Source organism: Musa acuminata, chromosome BXJ1-4 (genome assembly GCF_036884655.1).
Source record: "Musa acuminata AAA Group cultivar baxijiao chromosome BXJ1-4, Cavendish_Baxijiao_AAA, whole genome shotgun sequence".
In the NCBI taxonomy this organism is placed as follows: Eukaryota; Viridiplantae; Streptophyta; class Magnoliopsida; order Zingiberales; family Musaceae; genus Musa; species Musa acuminata.
In genome coordinates, this window is record NC_088330.1 from 3602693 (window position 1) to 3621539 (window position 18847).

The 18847-nt window shown below is 37.3% G+C and overlaps 2 protein-coding genes and 2 long non-coding RNA genes across 5 annotated transcripts; 3 read left to right on the forward strand and 1 right to left on the reverse strand.

Annotated features, from left to right (window-relative positions):
• Nucleotides 1-2688: 2688 nt before the first annotated feature.
• Nucleotides 2689-6390, forward strand: LOC103980575 (reticulon-like protein B21). Of its 2 annotated transcripts, XM_009397014.3 has the most exons (13): nt 2689-3590; nt 3676-3738; nt 3819-3881; nt 3962-4024; nt 4104-4166; nt 4241-4303; nt 4397-4499; nt 4593-4667; nt 4752-4896; nt 4994-5063; nt 5144-5209; nt 5685-5807; nt 5887-6390. In XM_009397014.3, the coding sequence occupies exons 1-13, from the start codon at nt 2915-2917 to the stop codon at nt 6084-6086; spliced, it is 1773 nt and encodes a 590-aa protein (XP_009395289.2). In that variant the 5' UTR covers nt 2689-2914; the 3' UTR covers nt 6087-6390. The 2 variants fall into 2 exon arrangements, with proteins under 2 accessions (XP_009395289.2, XP_065013953.1); XM_065157881.1 differs by lacking the exons at nt 3819-3881; nt 3962-4024.
• Nucleotides 3250-4753, reverse strand: LOC135642073 (uncharacterized). Its single transcript, XR_010497862.1, has 2 exons — nt 4377-4753; nt 3250-4273 (listed from the first exon to the last, which is right to left on the reverse strand). It is a non-coding gene; the product is annotated as an uncharacterized LOC135642073 (long non-coding RNA).
• Nucleotides 6391-7860: 1470 nt separating the features above from the next.
• On the forward strand, nt 7861-12911 carry LOC135672006 (uncharacterized). The gene is made up of 4 exons (XM_065180465.1): nt 7861-8086; nt 8398-8537; nt 12454-12617; nt 12803-12911. Exons 1-4 carry the CDS (start codon nt 7861-7863, stop codon nt 12909-12911), a joined length of 639 nt encoding a protein of 212 aa, XP_065036537.1.
• Nucleotides 12912-14379: 1468 nt separating this feature from the next.
• LOC135642076 (uncharacterized) lies at nt 14380-17416 on the forward strand. The gene is made up of 3 exons (XR_010497863.1): nt 14380-14525; nt 14631-14760; nt 17209-17416. It is a non-coding gene; the product is annotated as an uncharacterized LOC135642076 (long non-coding RNA).
• The last annotated feature ends 1431 nt before the right edge of the window (nt 17417-18847 follow it).

Consider the following 18847-nt stretch of genomic DNA (forward strand, 5'->3'; position numbering starts at 1 on the left):
ATATATTTTGTTTATTTCAGTCAAGTTATTTTTTAATTTATTAATTTATTAATTATAGACAAAGATCTTAAATTTAAATTTTAAATGAAGAAATATATTAAAAAATTATTTTATATAATATAAATATTATAATTATCGACTTAAGACAAAATATTCCTCTTGTGTGGTATACTGTATAGCTAATATGACATCTCCAATAGATAAATGTGGATTTTTAATTTGTCAAAAAAATAATAACCATATGAGTAGATAACTAATTGGCTTCTTTGTTTGCTATCATATTTATAATCATAAAGAGCAGATAATTAATTGGCCATAGGTGGCACACTATTGCAAAAGCCTTATTTTTCTCCATACCATTAAATTGAGTGTTCCTCTCTCTAATTATGGTTCACCTTTTGCTTTTCCCTTTCCTATGCACCCCCAGCTTGCTTTTTTGATGAACTAGGAAGATACTATGGCCACTACAGTTCATCATCAGTCATGGAGATTGACTCAAAACAAGCATTATCATGGTCATGTCTACACCAACATTGAATGGTCAGAATAAGAATTAAGAATTGCCTAATACTCCAGCTGGAGGACTTGCATTATTGTATGGCAGTGGCTTGCTCTATAGAAATAAATTGACATGTGATTCATCATTGGTTGATATAATATTATATCAGCACAGCTGCTCATCTCAATGTCATCAAGTTTATTGATCAGTAAAACACCAAAAGAAGAGCTCATGAATCATCATCCCATGTTCAGCATTTCATGTGTAATAATTAAAATTTATATTTGTTCTCTTGGCAAGGACAGCCACTCAACAAACATTGTGAGAACATTTCAAGCAGGCCCACTGATGAGATGGTCCTGAGTTAGAACAAAGATAAGCTCTTGGACATGGGTTCAATCATGACTGACCCTCCCAAGGTAAAATACAGAGGGAGGGATAACACCAAAGCAGAATCTCCTAAGCCACAGTGAATTCACATGGCTTAGTAATTGTGTCTAATTCTATCGATCTGTGTAATATTTTTTAGTGCATACTTGGTGATATTAATTATTTTTTTCAAGGCTGTAATAAAATAGAGGGATCTCTTTTTGTTGGTAATGCATTTGTTGGACATTTTGGTGCATACTTGGTGATTTTAATTATTATTTTTAGTCCTATGATAAAAGAGAGGAATATCCTTTTGTTGTTAATATACCTATTCGATATTATTTAGAATTTATTGCTACTTCTAGGTGGACAAATCTTGTATTTATTGGATCTCATTTTACATGGACTAATAATAGAAGTATTAATATTAGCCTTGATCGTGTATTTTCAATAATTATTTGTTGAATCTATTTGGTAGGTTTTTCATTAATCATACAGTTTATTTAAATCATTATCCTTTATTCTTTTCAGTGGTTTTTAATTGGCATTCTAAATATCAGAATTTTTATTTTAAAAATTTTTAGATGGATTTTGTAAGGTTGTTAGATCCAATTCGATTAATGATAATATTATTATATATTATTATTATTATTATTATTAAAATTTTTAATTGGATTTTGTTTCCAACGACGTTTCTCTCTTATGAGAATTAATAATAATTTGAACATCTAGATCCAATGCTAGGTTATCATTCTTGAGGATAAAGACCCTCCGTCTCACCTTACCAATAGTGAATCGTCTAAACTTACTTGTCTTTATAATCACTTGAAAGTTGAGCAATGAACCTTGATTAAAACTCGTTGAATTAAAGATGAGAAAAATATATTATTATTATTATTATGTTACTTTGAGGCAAAGTACAACCTTATTAATTCCATTCGGATCGGAATCGATTACCTACCATATAGACATATAGATATCAGGATTTTTTTTTGTTAATTTCTATAAATAACTTTGGACCCAACAATCCATTTATCTTATGTCCGACCTTCTATATCGTGTATCGATGATTCTTTATATGATTTTTTGATTTATTCTTTTAATCGATTCGAGATTTGGTACTCCATTCAATCTTTGGGCTATGGTAAAAATGTATAGTTTTATTATTGAATCCCATCGGGATGTTGGAAAATGTTGTATATGATTTTATCGTAGATGACCTTCGATTCTTTCTAAGATTAATCACATAAAATGTTTGTTGCCTACCCTTATTTCTAAAAGAGCAGTTTGCCTTATAGTATTCATAATAACATTTTTAGTATTCAAGATTTTGCTCATTCTCCATTTTAAGTTCTAAAGCAAAAAGCCTTATGTTATTATCAAGATTGATCATAAGAAGGCTTATGAATGTCTCTCTAAGGCTACTATTACTATTATTAATGCTCTTATGAATTTTAACTTTCCTGAGAAGCTTCCTAATTGGGTTTTATTTCATCTACTGAATATGTCAGTAATCACTCTTCATTTATCACTTGATATACATGAATGACATTTTGTTATGTTTTAAAGCTAATCAATGATATTTTGTTTTTTTTTTTTTTCAATCTACCAACATTTTCTTATTATTATTATTATCATTACTATTATTATTATCATCATCATCATCATTATTATTATTATCATTAATATAGATTCCAGATTTAATTCGGTGTAAGAGTTGAGTGTATTGCATATAATTTAATAGGATGAAAGAAAATTATTTAAACAAAGTAATAATAAAAAACAATGAAATATGGCTCTTAAGCAGCCACCTGCCATGTGAACCTTCTTGGCTGGATTCAGCAGTTTCTCTTAGCTTCCTCTTCCCCGTGTCTCCTGACCTCACAGTACTCGATCTCCCACCGAATTGAGAGAGAGAAGATAAAGAATACAGAGCAGAGGAGGCAGAGGGCAGCAAAAGAGAAGCCTTCCGACACAATCCTTCTTCTCCATAATCATTGCCGCATTTCTTCCACTCCAAGGCAAGAAAACAGAGTGGCAGTGGGGATGCAGGGCAGCGCCAGGAGGAGGAGCTTCACCAGGAATGGAGTGGTCGCGGGCTCCGTTTGGGAGGCGCGGATGAGGGTGGACGCCGTGAACGGCGGGATCAAGGTCTTCAACGGCGAGGAGAGCCGCGACGGCGACGGCGACGGCGACGGCAACGCCGACGAGGAAGGAATGCGAGTCTACCGCAGGCTGCGGAGGAACCAGAGCGACAGCATCGCCGCCGGGCGGCGGAGGAGGATCTGGACGCCGCCTCCGTCATCGGCGTCCTCGATGAATGGATCGATCGGCGGAAGTCCGATCCCGCTGCACAAGGCGCGGTCGGAATTGGCCGAGGATTCTCGGGAGTTGGGAGGGGTAGGGCGGGTGCGGGTGCTGGCGATCGGCGACGGTAGTGAGGGTGTCGGTGGAGATGATGGGGAGGTGGAGATGGAGGATGAGGTGGGAAGGGAAAGCTTTGATGACAAGGAGATGGATCTGCCGGTGGAGAAAGGGAAGAGCGTGGAGGAGGAGGAGGAGAAGACAATTAACCAGGTCCACGAGATTCCTGCGTCGTCGCCGCCGGTTGTCGAGAAGAAGCAGAATTGTGCTGAGATTGCGACCTCACCAGTTGCAGAAAAGCAAGAGCAGCAGCAGAGTCAGAGGGCAATCGATCCAGATCCTATCGAACCAATTCCTTGTAAGTTGTTTATTTCCTCATGGATTCACGTAATTCCTTCAAAAAATACAGGAAAATAAGTAGAATTATACTGTCTCATCATCAGATTCAGAAAAGAAGAAGATGAATCACAGGATAGTTGACCAAGATCCTGTCGAACCACCTCCTCGTAAGTTCTTCTTTGTTTTGCATTTCTGAAACCAGATGTAGGAAACAAGCAGGGTTTTACTGAGATTGCATCATCTTCAGATGCAGAAAAGAAGAGGATTAATCACAAGATAATCGATCCAGATCCTGTCGAACCACCTCCTCGTAAGTTGTTCTTCGTTATGCATATCTGAAACCAGATGTAGGAAACAAGCAGGATAGAACTGAGATTGTCTCATCATCAGATTCGGAAAAGAAGAAGATGAATCACAGGATAATCGATTCAGATGCTGTCGAACTACGTCCTTGTAAGTCCTTCTTCTTTATGCATTTCAGAAACCAGATGTAGAAACAATCAGAGTTGGACTGAGATTGTATCATCTTCAGATGCAGAAAAGAAGAAGATGAATCACAGGACAATCGACCCAGATCCCGTCGAACCGCCTTCTTGTAAATTGCCTTTCTTCCTTGTTGCTCTTTTTCCTTCTTGATCTGACTCTTTCTTGGATTTTGCTGCTGACCAGTTGAAGGGGCAAAGAGAATGTTTGACAGCAAATCTGGGCACCACAATAGATTGCAGAGCATTGGTGAGTTGCTACATCATCCCTAACAATCTGATACTTTTGTACAGATTTCTCATATCCCTACAAAAGATCATACCAACATGCTGAATTTTTCAGTGGATTTGGTTATGTGGCGAGAGATTCCGAAGTCGGCATTTGTTTTCGGTCTCGGAACATTCATTCTCATGTCATCTTCCTATGCCAAGGATCTCAATTTCAGGTGAGGATTCGACTGGCTCAAATCAGCATTTCTCAGGGATTTCTTGAAGAACCAGATGATGTAGCTAACTTCATCAAGGTTTCAATGCTGCAGCTTAATATCAGCAACTTCCTATCTTGGTCTCATCTATCTCGCACTAATTTTCGTTTACAAGTCCATCTTGCACAGGTAATTCCTCCCCATGAGACCTTCCATAGATCATCACTTTTCCTCTTCTTGTGTTTTGGTCACAAATTATACGTTATGAAGCAGAGGAGAGAGTGTGGAGTACGATGAAAGCTACATGGTGGGTGAAGAAGAGGCCATCTGGCTTCTAAGGCTGCTCCTCCCTTACATAAATGAACTACTGCTTAAGATAAGGGCCCTTTTCTCTGGAGACCCTGCAACTACCATGAAGGCAAGAGTTTGGCTTCCTCGCTCTGTGTTTTTAGCCGCCTGTTTTCTTACCACCCATGCAGCTTTCTAACACCGGTAAATTCATGTCGCTCTGGCAGCTGGCTGTGCTACTTTTCGTCATGGCCAGGTGTGGAAACTCCATCACCATTTGGACCCTCTCGAGACTGTGTAAGTTTCTGGATTTCGACAGAAAGATTCAAGTTCCAAGTTACCATGCAGTAGATTGATATGCTTGTAATCTTCTGCAGCGTTCTTTGGCGTCTTCACCGTACCAAAGATCTGCTCTTCCTATTCCACCCAGCTGGCGAAATATGGTGAGCGACAAGCGTTCTTTTTGTTACATACAAAGCTCAGAGAGTGAGTAATGGCTCTCTGCATTTGGTTCCTAGATTGCAACCCATGGTCAGCTTTGTGCTGCATTCGATGAATTCGAGACGTAGCCTCAAAGTTACTCCTTTGTCCTTTTCCACGTGCACTGGGGTTAACGAGGAAGCATATTAGCTGTGTGATTCAGACTCGGGATCAGATCTGCTAATGCATGTGTTAGGACAGTGCATGTGTCTTCCTGAGTCTTCCAAGAAATTACTGCTTCTTGTATGATATGGTAGTTCTTGAGGAAATTACCCTCAAATTATAATAGGAATCATTGACGACTTTTTAGTCAGCTAAAGACCACCAACTTTCTAATTCTTGAATGATATGCCAAGTTTATTTTTGTTTGTTTCCATCATATCAATTATGATCCTACACATGAAGCTAAGCTAAATAATGAAACTGCATTACATGCAGGTAACTTCTGGGTGGAGAGGATTAGAGACGGGTGGGAGTCATGCAGCCACAAGAAGGCGGTGGCAGCCGCCATCTTCACCCTCATTTGGAACATCTCCTCCACTGTTGCTCGCATCTGGGCTGGTAAGGCTCCTCCTCTAACAACACCTTCACCAGTTGTTGCCTCGTGATCTATACTCCTTGATGCAATGTTCTCGAGCAGTGTTCATGCTGGTTGTGGCTGTAAAGTACTACCAACAATGTGTAGCCGAAGAGTGGCCTGGGCGAGAAGAGGTGGTGGTGGTGGAGGAGGTACAAGAAGTTTCCAAGCCGGCACAGAGCCTGGTGCAGGCCCCCGGGCTGCACCACCGACACAGAGGTGGGACAGCGGTGAGAGAGAGAAAGCAAAAGAAGGGGATGTAGGAAGAGGTGGACAAATGTGAGTGCGTGGGTCCCCCGAAAGCAGTAGAGTAGGACAGCGTAAAAGAGACTCATAGGAGCGAGAGAAAGAGACGCCGAGGGTGGAGGGTGGAGGGTGGAGGGTGGAAGGACACTGGAACTTTGGAAAGCATCTTTAGCAAGGAGATCGATTCTATGTGCGTTGTGCGTTTCCATCTGGCTTTTGTCAGGGGGAAACGGTAATAAACGTAGCCTCACAGCACATGGCGTCTCTCTCTGCTGTTCCCTTTGTTTCTTGGGATGAATCGTATTTTGTTCTCTTGGACCACTGACGTCATGAGCCATCTTTTGGACCACTGATGCCACCAACCATCTGATCTGATGCAGTGTCAACGATCGATCGACTAATTTTATAGGTTTGCACCGCCCATTCTGATCCTATAAATTAATATAATGGTTAACGTTGCCTAATAATTTATATTAAAGAAAGAAAACAGATACGAAGAAAGATAATTAATTATCTTAGAATTATTATAAAAGATTAAAATTCTTGATGACTAACGGCCTAGTCATCAAACGGTCGTAATCGATGATCAAAATCTATTAAAATGATATTGGTCGAACCCATCAAAGTTGATCTACAAGTTTATACATGCAGTGAGTTAACTCATCAATCCTATTCGATTAATTGATGTGTGCACTGATCAACAGAACAGGGCCAACATGATCTTCTTATGTTTAATGCACTCATCATGACCTTTACGACCAATGCATCTCTCATCACTCAACTCAATGTTTCCTTAACAGGGAAAACGTAAGAGATGCTTGATGTGACTTTTAATATCTTGTTATACTTAATGCTCCCTAACCTAATTTGATGAATTGTGTGATGCATTTAGCATAGCCTTTGTGGCCTGAAACATCCCCTTTATATGGGTTCTTTTGATGAGGACAAAGAAATATTTAAAGAAAATATTTAAGTACCCAACATTACCCAAAGTATTTCTCTTATGTATGATGCATTCAAAACATTTAACACATCTTAAAATATCCCCTTGAGCATAATGCATTCATTTAAAATAAAAAAATTAATTAATCCCTTTCGATATACTCATCCAAGATTTAAACATCAAAATATTTAATGTGTCTTAACAAAATAAAGTTGATCCTTATAATCTTCTTGTATGATACATGTGTTCAAGATAAACGTGTGAATCTAGTGTGTGTGAATCTAGCGTTTTGCATAGTATTGGAATTAAACTTGTTCAAGTGTCATAAAGAGATTTATTTCATCAAAAGAAAGGTTCATTGCATCAAGTGGGATAAACATTATATCAAGAAGAAAAAAATGGATTAAAAGTATCTAGAAGGATAAGTCAAATTAATTATTGATTCTTAAAAGAGTTTCTTGAAAAAGAATGATTCATTTGAATGCAATTAATGTAATGTATCTTTGGGGACTATATAAATCCCATATGTTGGGTCACGAGAAATAAGAGAGTTTCTGAAATTATAAAAATATTTTTCTTAAGAGAAATATAAAAAATTAAAGCTTGTCCTACTCTTCTTCTGTTTGATAACTCCATCCCCTCTTCCTATCAAGTTCAACATTTGATATCAGAGCATGAGTTAAGCTATGTCCTCTTCCTCAAGTGTCATCCAACTCCATATCCTCAGATTGACAAAAGAAAATTATGACATATGGTGTATCCAAATGAAAGTTCTTCTAGGCTCCCAAGATGTATGAGAGTTTGTAGAAGATGGATTTGCTGAACCAAGTCCAGTAAAAGAAGGAGCAATGAATGCAGAAGGAAGAAAACAACTCAAAGAAAGAAAGAAGAAGAAGAAAAAAGCTTTGTTCTCGATCTACCAAGGGCTTAATGATACAATGTTCGAGATTATCGCTCCAGCAAATACTTCAAAGGAGGCTCGGGAAATGCTTCAAAAAGCATTCGGTGGTGTTAATAAGGTAAAGAAACTTCGTCTACAAGTTTTACGAGCCGAGTTTGAAAAATTACAACCAGGTACTTCCGAAACTATTTTTGATTACTTCTAAAAAAGCATTTCTATTGTTCATCAAATGAGACAAAATGATGATCAAGTAAATGATTATAGAGTAATAGAAAAAATATTGAGATCTCTATATTCGAAATTTGATTTTATTACTGTTGCGATTGAAAAATCTAAAGATTTAGAAAAAATATCTTTAGAAGAACTTATGTTCCCTTCAAGTTCATGAACAAAGGATTACAAAAAGAGGAGAAGACAAAACTATGGAGCAAGCATTACAAACGAAGCTTACTCTTGAAAATAAAGGAGAATCAAATTCTCAAAGATGAAGAGGATGAGAACAAAGAGGAAGAGGAGGCAGAAATCAGACCAATCAAGAATCTCCAAACATTGAAGGTGGTGGAGAAAATTCTAGCCATAGAGGCCGAGGTTATGGTCGAGGACGTGGTCGAGGCCGTGGACATAGTAGAAACTCTAAAATGTATGAAATACAATGTTACGTTTGTAAAAGGTATGGATATTATTCTTATGAATGTTATTATAATCCTAACAATCAAGGTGATAAGGCAAATTTTGTTGAGGAAGAAAAAAAAATAAATCAAGTTTTATTAATAAGTTATGATAATTTGAAAGATGATCAATCTATGACATTGTATCTAGAGACAGGAGCCTCAAATCACATGTGTGGCATCAAAGAGCTATTTTCAGAAATGGACACAAGTTATTCCGGGAACATTACATTTGACGATTTGTCTCAAAGATCATTAAGAGATAAAGGTAAAATTCTCCTTGAACTTAATAATGACAAGGAAGTATACTGTTCCTGATATGAAAAATAATATTTTAAGCTTGAAACAATTACTTAAAAAAAGTTATGAAATTGAGATGAAAGATATGGCTCTCTCAATTCGTGATAAGAATAAAACACTGATATCACATGTGAAAATGACAAAGAATAGAATGTTTCCTCTGCATTTAAGTATTTTTGATCAATCAAATTGTTTTAAAGCTGATATTGAGGATATTTCTACACTTTGACATTTAGATATGCTCACTTAAATTTGAGGCTTTAAAACTTCTAGAGAAATATAATATGGTGACAGGAATGCCAAAAATTGATTGCCCAGCAAAATTGTGTAAAGTATATGTCATGGGTAAGTAAGAAATAAGACATTTCAAAGTGAGAAGGGCAAAAAGAGTATGAAATCGACTTGATCTGGTGCACTCAGATGTTTGTAGCCCTATCAATCCAGTATCACTTGGAGGAAGCATGTATTTTCTTACCTTCACTGATGATCATAGTAAAAAAACTTGGGTTTATATGTTAAAAGAAAAGAAAAAAATTTTAAGCAAATTCAAACAATTTAAGGATTTGGTTAAAAGACAAAGTTATTGTAAGATTAAATGTTTAAGAACAGATAGGGGTGGTGAATATATATCAAATGAATTTGAAAGTTTTTGTAGAAATAATGGAATTCTACATCAATTCACCATGCCATACACACCTCAACAAAATAGTGTCTCAGAAAGAAAAAATAGGACTATCCTTAATATGGTCCGATGTATGTTAAAAGAAAGAAAAATTCTAAAAGAATTTTGGGGTGATGTTGTTGCTTGTGCAGTTTATTTGCTTAACAGGTTTCCGACAAAGCAAATTGGTAATGTTACACCAGAAGAAACATAGAGCTTACAAAAACCAAGAGTTGATCATTTGAGGATTTTTGGAAGTGTTGCATTTGCCAATATACCAGAAGAGAAGAGAACAAAATTGGAGGATAAAAGTCAAAAATGCATTTTGCTAAGTTATCCAGAGAATTCCAATGGTTAGAAACTCTATAATCCTATCACAAATAAAGTTGTGATGTCAAGAGATGTTGAATTTGATGAACAACATATTTGAAACTGGAAAAGTGATGAGCAACATAAGAAAGCTATAACTTCAGAAGAAGATGATATAATACAAGCAAGCACCGAAGTGGCTTTGCCAGAATCATCACCTAGATAAGTTAGATCTCATGATTCAAGAAGTTCAATTATAAGAAGGACAAGACCGATTCAGGACCTATATGATACTAACAATGATGAACTTTCTTTATTTTGTCTTTTTGCTATGATCCATTAATATTCGAAGAAGCTTATAGAGATGAAAAATGACGACAAGCTATGAATAAAGAGATTCATGCCATTAACAAAAATAATACATGGGAGCCTACTACACTTCTAGAAGACCACCAAGCTATCGGTGTTAAGTGGGTCTTCAAAACAAAAAGAAATACAAAAGGAAAGGTGGAGAAATACAAGACCAGATTGGTTGCAAAAGGATATAAACAACAATATGAGATTGACTATGAAGAAGTATTTGTGTCAATTGCTCGATTGGAGACGGTAAGATTACTTCTCTCTAGCAGCTCAAATGAAATGGAAGATTTTACAAATGGATGTCAAATCAACATTTCTTAATGGAGTTCTTGAAGAAGAGGTATATATTCAACAACCCCTTGGTTTTATTATTCAAGAACAAGAAGACAAAGTATACAAGTTAAAGAGAGCTCTTTATGGGCTTAAATAAGCCCCACGAGCATGAAATTCTCGAATAGATACTTATTTTATTCAAAATGATTTTTCTAAATCTCCACATAAACATACTCTCTATACGAAATCTAACTCTAATGGAGATATCTTGTTTGTATGCCTGTACGTAGATGATTTAATATTTACAGGAAATAGTAGCTCCATGATTAAAGATTTTAAGCACTTTATGAAAAAAGAGTTTGAGATGACCGACTTGGGCTTAATGACTTATTTCCTTGGTATCGAAGTTATACAAGATAATGGAGGAATATTTATCTCACAAGAAAATTATGCAAAGGAGGTTTTAAAGAAGTTTTCCATGGAAGATTGTCATCCTACAAATACACCTGTTGAATATTGCATCAAGTTGACTAAGGAAGATGAAGGTAAATACATTAATCTTACTTATTATAAAAGTCTAGTTGGATGTTTAAGGTATTTGACATGCACTCGACCTGATATACTATTTGGAGTTGGTTTAATAAGTAGATATATGAAAGTTCCAAAGACATCTCATTTAAATGTTGCTAAAAGAATTTTACGATATATCAAAGGAACAATTGAGTATAAAATATTCTATTCATCATCTAAAAAGTTGAAGCTCATTGGATATAGTGATAGTGATTGGGTCGGAAGCTACGATGATCGGAAGAGTACAACTGGATTTGTATTTTATTTTGGTGAAGCTACATTCGCTTGGTCTTCAAAAACGCAACAAATCGTTGCTCTATCAAGTTGTGAAGCAGAATATATAGTAGCTTCTTCTGGTGTTTGTCATGCAATATGGCTAAGAAAATTACTTCAAGAGCTTCATATGCCATAGGAGAAGTCAACTAAGATTTATGTTGATAACAAATCAGCTATTGCCTTAGCCAAGAATCCAATCTATCATGAAAGATCGAAGCATATCGATACAAGATTTTATTTCATAAGAGATTATATCAAAAATAAAGCAGTGAAGATACATCATGTCAAGACAAGTGAACAAGTGACTAATATACTTACAAAACCTCTTAAATTTAAAATATTATAATAACTTTAAAAAAAACTTGACATGCTGGATGAAACAAATTTAAGAGGGGAGAATGTTGGAATTAAACTTGTTCAAGTGTTATAAAGAGGTTCATTTCATCAAAAGAAATGTTCATTGCATCAAGTGGGATAATTATTATATCAAGAAGAAAAAAATAAATTAAAAATTTATAAAAGGATAAGTCAAATTGATTATTGATTCTTGAAAGAATTTAGAATGATTCATTTGAATTAATGTAATGTATCTTTGAAAACTATATAAACCCATTGGTCATGAGAAATAATAAAATTTCTAAAATTATAAAAATATTTTTATTAAGAAAAATTTAGAAGATTAAAACTTATCTTGTGTTTGATAACTCCATCCCCTCTTCCTATCAAGTTCAACACATAGGAGTCCATCAGTTATCCTCTCGACTATGGTGTTGCTGTGTTCCATGCATGGTCGTCGATGTTATTATTGCTCCATCATCTTACTGTGCTTCCGTATCGTGTCGCCTTGATACTTGATATTACAGCTGATCTTTATAAGTGTTTCTCCGGTGAAACCTTCAACTGCTGAAGCTTATGGTTTCTGCTTACCCCGTGTGTGTGATTCTTGCTGTGCCTCTTTTAACCCTTTAGATTCATCTGACACTATTTAATGGATTAGTTTCAATATTATGCATTCGGTTTTTTATTTAGGTGATGTATCAGCTTCATTTTCTCAACTCATGAATGGCGGAGACCATGACAAGTTCTAATTCTTTGATTGAATGACTACTTGGAGATGCTGCAGGACAAGGAGGGAATCGCCCCGGATCAGCAGAGATTGATTTTTGCTGGGAAGCAATTGGAAGATGGCACAACTCTTGCAGACTACAACATCCAGAAAGAGTCGACACTTCATCTGGTTCTGAGTTTTCGGGGTGGAATGATGATCAAGGTCGAGACACTCAACAGGCAAAGAAATCGAGATCTACTTCGATCCCACCGATACAATAGATAGGATCAAGGAACGGATTGAAGAGAAAGAAGGGATTCCACCTCCGCAGCAAAGGTTTGTGACCACCAACTGTGTGGCCATCGGACTGTAATCTCATGAACTCTTCCAGGACTCTGACAAATCGGTGTGGTTTCTCGTGCAGGCTTATCTACTTAGGGAAGGAACTCGCTGATGACAAGACTGCCCGGGAATCCAACATCGAGGATGGTTCCGTTCTTCACCTTGTGCTTGCTCTGAGGGGTGGCACTTAGTGAGGACGTCAAGAATGTGTTCTGTAACCATTATGTGATGAGCACATGATTTAAGCGTCAAAAACATTGTTTGTATTTGCTTTACAGTGTTCATTTTCCTTTATGTGTCATTTTCTCTTTGTATTCTTTTCCCTACTTCAATTAGCAGATAAAACGAAGTTGAAAACGTGGCTCCAAGTCAAACACCATATCATTCTCTCAACCAAAAGGAGTACAGAGGTCCTACTTGTGGCTCGCCCCACGGTTGTCACCGGCGGTAGCCTTTGCGACGTCGGAGGCTGTGGTGCCTGGCCGGGACTTGTGGTACAGGGTGAAGCAGCCGATGGCGGCGACGATCAAGAACCCCCCGGCGGCCATGGTCATGAGGCTGAATGGCATGTTCCGCCGCTGGTGCAGCACGCCGCGAGCGTTGGCCTCCGGCGCCGCCCTCCTCGACGCGTCCCCGTTGGTGTTGCTCATTGCTCAGTCACTCTCCCTTCTCTCTATTACTCAACGTGGAGGGAGAGGAGGGGGTTTTGGAGGCCGTGGGGGCAACGGCAGCCATGCATGCGTGCGTGGTGGAGGGGACACGTCGCCGTCGAACGGTCCTTCACTTGTGAGACGTGGGAGCATGCATGGCTTCCTCTTGTACGCACCCAATATATAGGATTTGGTTCAGCATCCGTCCTCCGACCCGCTAATGCTTCCCTCTGAATCATCCCTTCCTCATCTCTTATCTTACCGGATCATTTGGTTCAGCATCCGTCCTCCGACCCGCTAATGCTTCCCTCTAAATCATCCCGTCCTCATCACTTATCTTACCGGATCATTTGGTTCAGCATCCGTCCTCCGACCCGCCAATGCTTCCCTCAAAACCATCCCTTCCTCATCTCTTATCTTATTGGATCAGTCGGACATGTCACATGCCATGTGTTCCTTCTTGACATGCCATGTAAATATTATAATTAGTGGTGGAGCCTCTCTATTATGGGGATGACAGATGCTACATCATTAATGATGGCCTTCCTTGTGTGTCTGTATCGCATTGATGGAATCGGTCAATTGCCAGCACATGACCCCTGCGACAAATGCAGGCCCATCCACGTGTCGTGATCCATCTCACCACATCCGGAGCATGCCTCCAGCCTTCAAACGCCGTACAGTGTCCAATCAGGAAATGATGCGGATGTCTGGTCACGTGATCATGATATCGGGCCGGCCGCATTTTGCTCCTGGTGTCTCGGTCAAGACAGCTCATCCTGACCTCATGTTTGATAACCAAAATAAATACTTTCCCTGCGCTTTTTCTTTCCGCCCTACCACCCGCGCCATTGGACAACTAAGTGGAGCCCAGAAACATAATCTTTAGGGCCATGTTTTCTTCCAATGACAAAGCAGGTAGACCGATTCCGTAGGAGTTGATCTTAATCAACGCCAGTTGGGGTCATCCCCGCGTTCATATTTGCCACGGAAAGGTCAAAAGAACAGCATTCGAAGAGGGCGGAGAAGGATTGAGCGAGAGCGAGAGCGAGAGCGAGAGAAATGGCTTCGGAGCGTTGCTGCTTGTTCCTCGAGATCCTCATCTCGATCATCCTCCCTCCCCTTGGCGTATTCCTTCACTACGGCTGCTGCAGCGTACTGATTCCCATCCCAATCTCTCATCTTTCTTCTTCGTTTCGCCCCTTCTCGCTATTCTTCGGATGTTGATTTGTTTTTTTCCTCTTTTTGTTTCATCCGAAGCTGGAATTCTGCATCTGTTTGCTGCTGACGATTTTGGGGTACATCCCTGGGATCATCTACGCCATCTACGTGCTCGTGGCGGTCGATCACCAACCCTACCGGACGAGCTACTATGAGCCCCTTGCTTAGGGTATGCATCTCGACTCTTTGGATCGGTCAACTTTTTTGTTGCATTGCTCTATTAGTTTATTATATGATTCTGCTTAGGATTTGGGTGTGTTTAATGTCATTATGCTTAGATTTCCGAGTTTCGCAGTTACATTCACATCATACTTCCATTTCCACGTCAAAGATCAATTCTTGTTGCCGCATTCTAAAACTTGTTGATAGCCATCGCCGATGATTTGTAATTTGTGGTACACTAATTGCTATAATAGTGCACATATTCTTCTTTATTGCTGCAAGTACCAATCACATATATCGGCTTCATACTGGAAGGACAATTGAAAGGGAGAAAGATTGTTTTCGTGAGGTCGGGCTCGTACTGGTGATCCTTGTCTCATGATGCCTACATTCTGTAAACCTCAATGGGTATCCACTACAGGGTTGTGTTTTCTCTAGCGTGTTCAACCCCACAAGTAGCCAATGCATACTTACCTCTTATGGATTTCAGAACAATGATTCTGCTCTAATGGAAGACAAGACCAGATTATTTGAGTTACTTGACTTGCTATCAGATGTTTTTCATACTAATATGTACCACGCAAGTTAATTAAATCTGGTGACTTCAGCATTTATCCATATGCTTTGCCAATTTGACTACATGTCTTACAACTGAAAATAAATATTGTGAATAAATCATATTCTAATATATACATAGAACAGAGAGATGATTAACGTTGTCTGCAGAATTCTGTTATAATCTTTATTTCTACTATAAACCATAAGAGTTTATACATTCGTGTAATGAAGGAGTAATTATGAAAAAAAGAATTGGCCTTTTTCTTACCCTTCCTCGTTTAGGCCATCAGTCACATTTACTACATGTCGGAAAATTTTGAAGCTAATAACGTGGAAATCGTTGTTTCATTTTGAAATTGACTTTATTTCATAGCTTAGTATACTTGGACACTTTATACTTATGTATGTTATCATCAGGGTACTCATCAAAATAGATTTTCCAAAGACTATAGCTTGCTAATTCTTTTTTAACCTGCCTGCTTCATTATACACTATAAGGTTTATTAGCCATCTTTCAGTGTTTCTTATTTTCTTTTAACCTTTCAAAAGAGTTAATGTTTTGATCTGTATCGTATTCACACTTGTAATGGTAAATCAAAAAGTACTCTTATGTTTAATATCTTGGTGGCTGTTTTGTTACATAGGTGCCTAGTTGGATTGTATTTTTATGCTGTGTTGTTGGATACTGCGTTTCTATGCTATCCATGGCATAACATGTGTGTCTTTTACCTGCGTTTCCTGTTGAAGATATGTGATAATTACAAAGAATCTGTGAGAGTCTTTGTGCATTTGACTCCATCAAGCTGTATTATGGTATTCATTGGTTAATACACCTTTAAAAGACACTCCTGGATAGATACCAGGCAATGAAATTATTAGGCTTGCTTTCAAGTTGTTCCTGGTGAATAAGATTCTTAGTTTCTGTGGGAGAACCAGTTAATTGGAATTCTTGCATGTTGATTGTTGAGACAATTATCTAACAACTAGTTGCACTGTAACAATCATCTAAATGACATGCTTTAAAAGTACTTTATAGAATAGGAAGTAGCATTGTAACAGTCCCATTCTTTTGCCATTTTAAAATTGAACTTATGCATACTGTAGGAAACCACCGCTTTTCTTCCAAAGATTGCTCATCTTTTTAGACAGAATCTAGCATTCATCAGTCTTCTTTTCCTCTCACAGACTGCAATATTACAGCTAGGAAGCATATAATTCACTGCTGTTAATTCACATTTGTGATCTGTGCATGCGTATAAATTCATGTATTAGGTGGGACAGCTGTAAAAGATTATTATAAGTTATGTTTGATTGTTGTCACACTTTTACGGAGGGTTCTTGTCAATTTAGCAATTCAATACCAATAGAATTCACAAGACAACAAATTTGCTGCTCAATGACTAATTCTACACAATTCTAATCATTCCTTTTGAATGTCATTGTGGTTGTGTCCTACATAGTCATGTGGTTTCTGTCATTTGATATTTGTCTTCTGTAGGAGAGTCAATCACGAAAAATCTATTAATATTTGACATTGTATAGGTTAATGATTTTTATGTTTTCTGATCATAGTTCATGTTGATACTCTGGTGCACGGAGATAACTGATTATAATTTTTTTTTAATGACCAAAGTAGATGCCTTAGGGAAAAATAATGTTTCTTCTGCTTGACTATACTTGGCATGCAGAACGAGAGCTAGTGTCTAAATGATTGCTGGTCATAAAACTTGAAGCTAAATGAGGACAAACCTATTGCACAAGTAATTGTTGTTTGCATAGATGTGATCATGTCATATTCAAGTAATTCAGATTGTGATTCAGATATGTAATCTAATTTTGCTAAATGTTACAAAGTTCACATACTCTTGGCTGATGTCTTTTATATCTCTACATGTAGGATGTTCCTTTGACGATGGAGTATTGCTCAAAAGAATTGTGAGTTCCAGGCTTGTGTGATTTTCAAAACTCTTGCAAATGCTTAGTATTATTGATGTCAATCATGTGTATGGTCTTTATTATTATCTATTGGTAATATGTGAAACTTTCTTGTGAAAATTTCAGTGGTTTTCAAATGAAATTATGTGGAATCCATTATATTTTCTTGACATGCTTTTGCAATTATGTATGGTTAATTATCAATTTTAGTTTGTGATCATAATTAAATTGTATTGTTTCTATCATATTATATGCCATCACAACATTGATCTCTTAAGGTGCCAACACATCAATGAATTTAGTTTGCCTATTGATTGGTATGGCTAATTACCTTTACATGTCATGTGTTGAAAATTACAAATACCATAAATGTTCTTACAAATATCTAGATCATGAAAACAATTCTTTTGGAAAAATTGCATGTAAATTTCTGAAGGTTAGTGACTTTTATATTTATTTATCATAATACACATTTAGCATATATATCCTTTCAAAAAATTTAAACTTACACATATGTCATTGTAATTAATCTTTGTTAGCTATTATAAGATAATTGTTAGCTAAAATTCTCATTTCACTAATACTCTTTAAAAACTCATTAGGATACTAGAAAATGATAAGATGATTTTCCTTGAAAATATCTGCATTTTAGTTATTTTTTAACAAGTACTCCCCATTTCAGTTTTTCTTAAATAATACCTCGAACTCAAAAGTATTCAAACTATCTCTCTTCCATCATCGCTTCTATTATTGTCTATTTGCGTATCGTCACTCGTCGCCTCTTGTTATTGTTCGTTCGTTCGTGTATCGTCGCTTGTCGTCTCTTCTTGATCGTGTCTTTTAAAAAAGGAAAAGAAGAATATAAACAAGAAGAATCAATCATTGAAAATAAAACTGGAAAAGATAATCAATCATTGAAAATGTAAGAATAATCAATGTTATTTAAAAGGACAGAATAACTAATGTTATTTAAAAGGAAGGGATAACCAGTCATTTCTCATGTATAACAGTAGCACCCTGAAACTTCTCATGTATACCATTAGCACCTTGAAACTATTTGTTCTTGCGCCCTTGCTTGCTCTGTGCTTGTATCCGGCATATTCAATAATGAAGTAAAAAGAAGGACGGGTGAGCATCAAGAAAGGAGAGAAAGGATGACTGATGATAGAGGAAGAGGAGGAGAGTGAAAGGTGGGCAACGGGGAAAGAGGAGAGAGAAGGAGATGGCAGGAGAGAGGAGGAGAGGGGGATGGAGAAGTGAGGTGGATGGGCGGACGACGACAAGGGTGGGTTGCGTCGACGGAGGCGATCCCAATGGTGGAAGAGAGGTAGTGGATGGATGTTAAGAAGAAGGATCCTTCTTCACATGTTAAATTAGTATTACTAAATATGTGTTCATCCAGTTACTAATGTATGCCTAGTCCCATAGTATTATACATTATCCATGTGAAACATGTGGTATACTTTGATACATCCATGTAGGCATGCTTGTATATTTAGGATAAATTCACCCAAAATCAAGATATATTTGGGGTAACAAATATACAAAGTCAATTTATTTTGTTGAAAAAAAAGGGTTTCATTGTACGAAATTAGGGACTT

Excerpts from the sequence above, each read along its gene's own strand:
- LOC135672006 (XM_065180465.1), top strand. The coding sequence starts at position 7,861 with ATGAATGCAGAAGGAAGAAAACAACTCAAAGAAAGAAAGAAGAAGAAG. Across the intron at positions 8,538-12,453 it reads TGGTCGAGGCCGTGGACATA|GACAAGGAGGGAATCGCCCC; the intron begins GTAGAAACTCTA and ends GAGATGCTGCAG. Across the intron at positions 12,618-12,802 it reads AAGGTCGAGACACTCAACAG|GCTTATCTACTTAGGGAAGG; the intron begins GCAAAGAAATCG and ends TTTCTCGTGCAG.
- LOC103980575 (XM_009397014.3), top strand. The coding sequence starts at position 2,915 with ATGCAGGGCAGCGCCAGGAGGAGGAGCTTCACCAGGAATGGAGTGGTC. Across the intron at positions 4,025-4,103 it reads TGCTGTCGAACTACGTCCTT|ATGCAGAAAAGAAGAAGATG; the intron begins GTAAGTCCTTCT and ends TATCATCTTCAG. Across the intron at positions 4,897-4,993 it reads ACCCTGCAACTACCATGAAG|CTGGCTGTGCTACTTTTCGT; the intron begins GCAAGAGTTTGG and ends TCGCTCTGGCAG.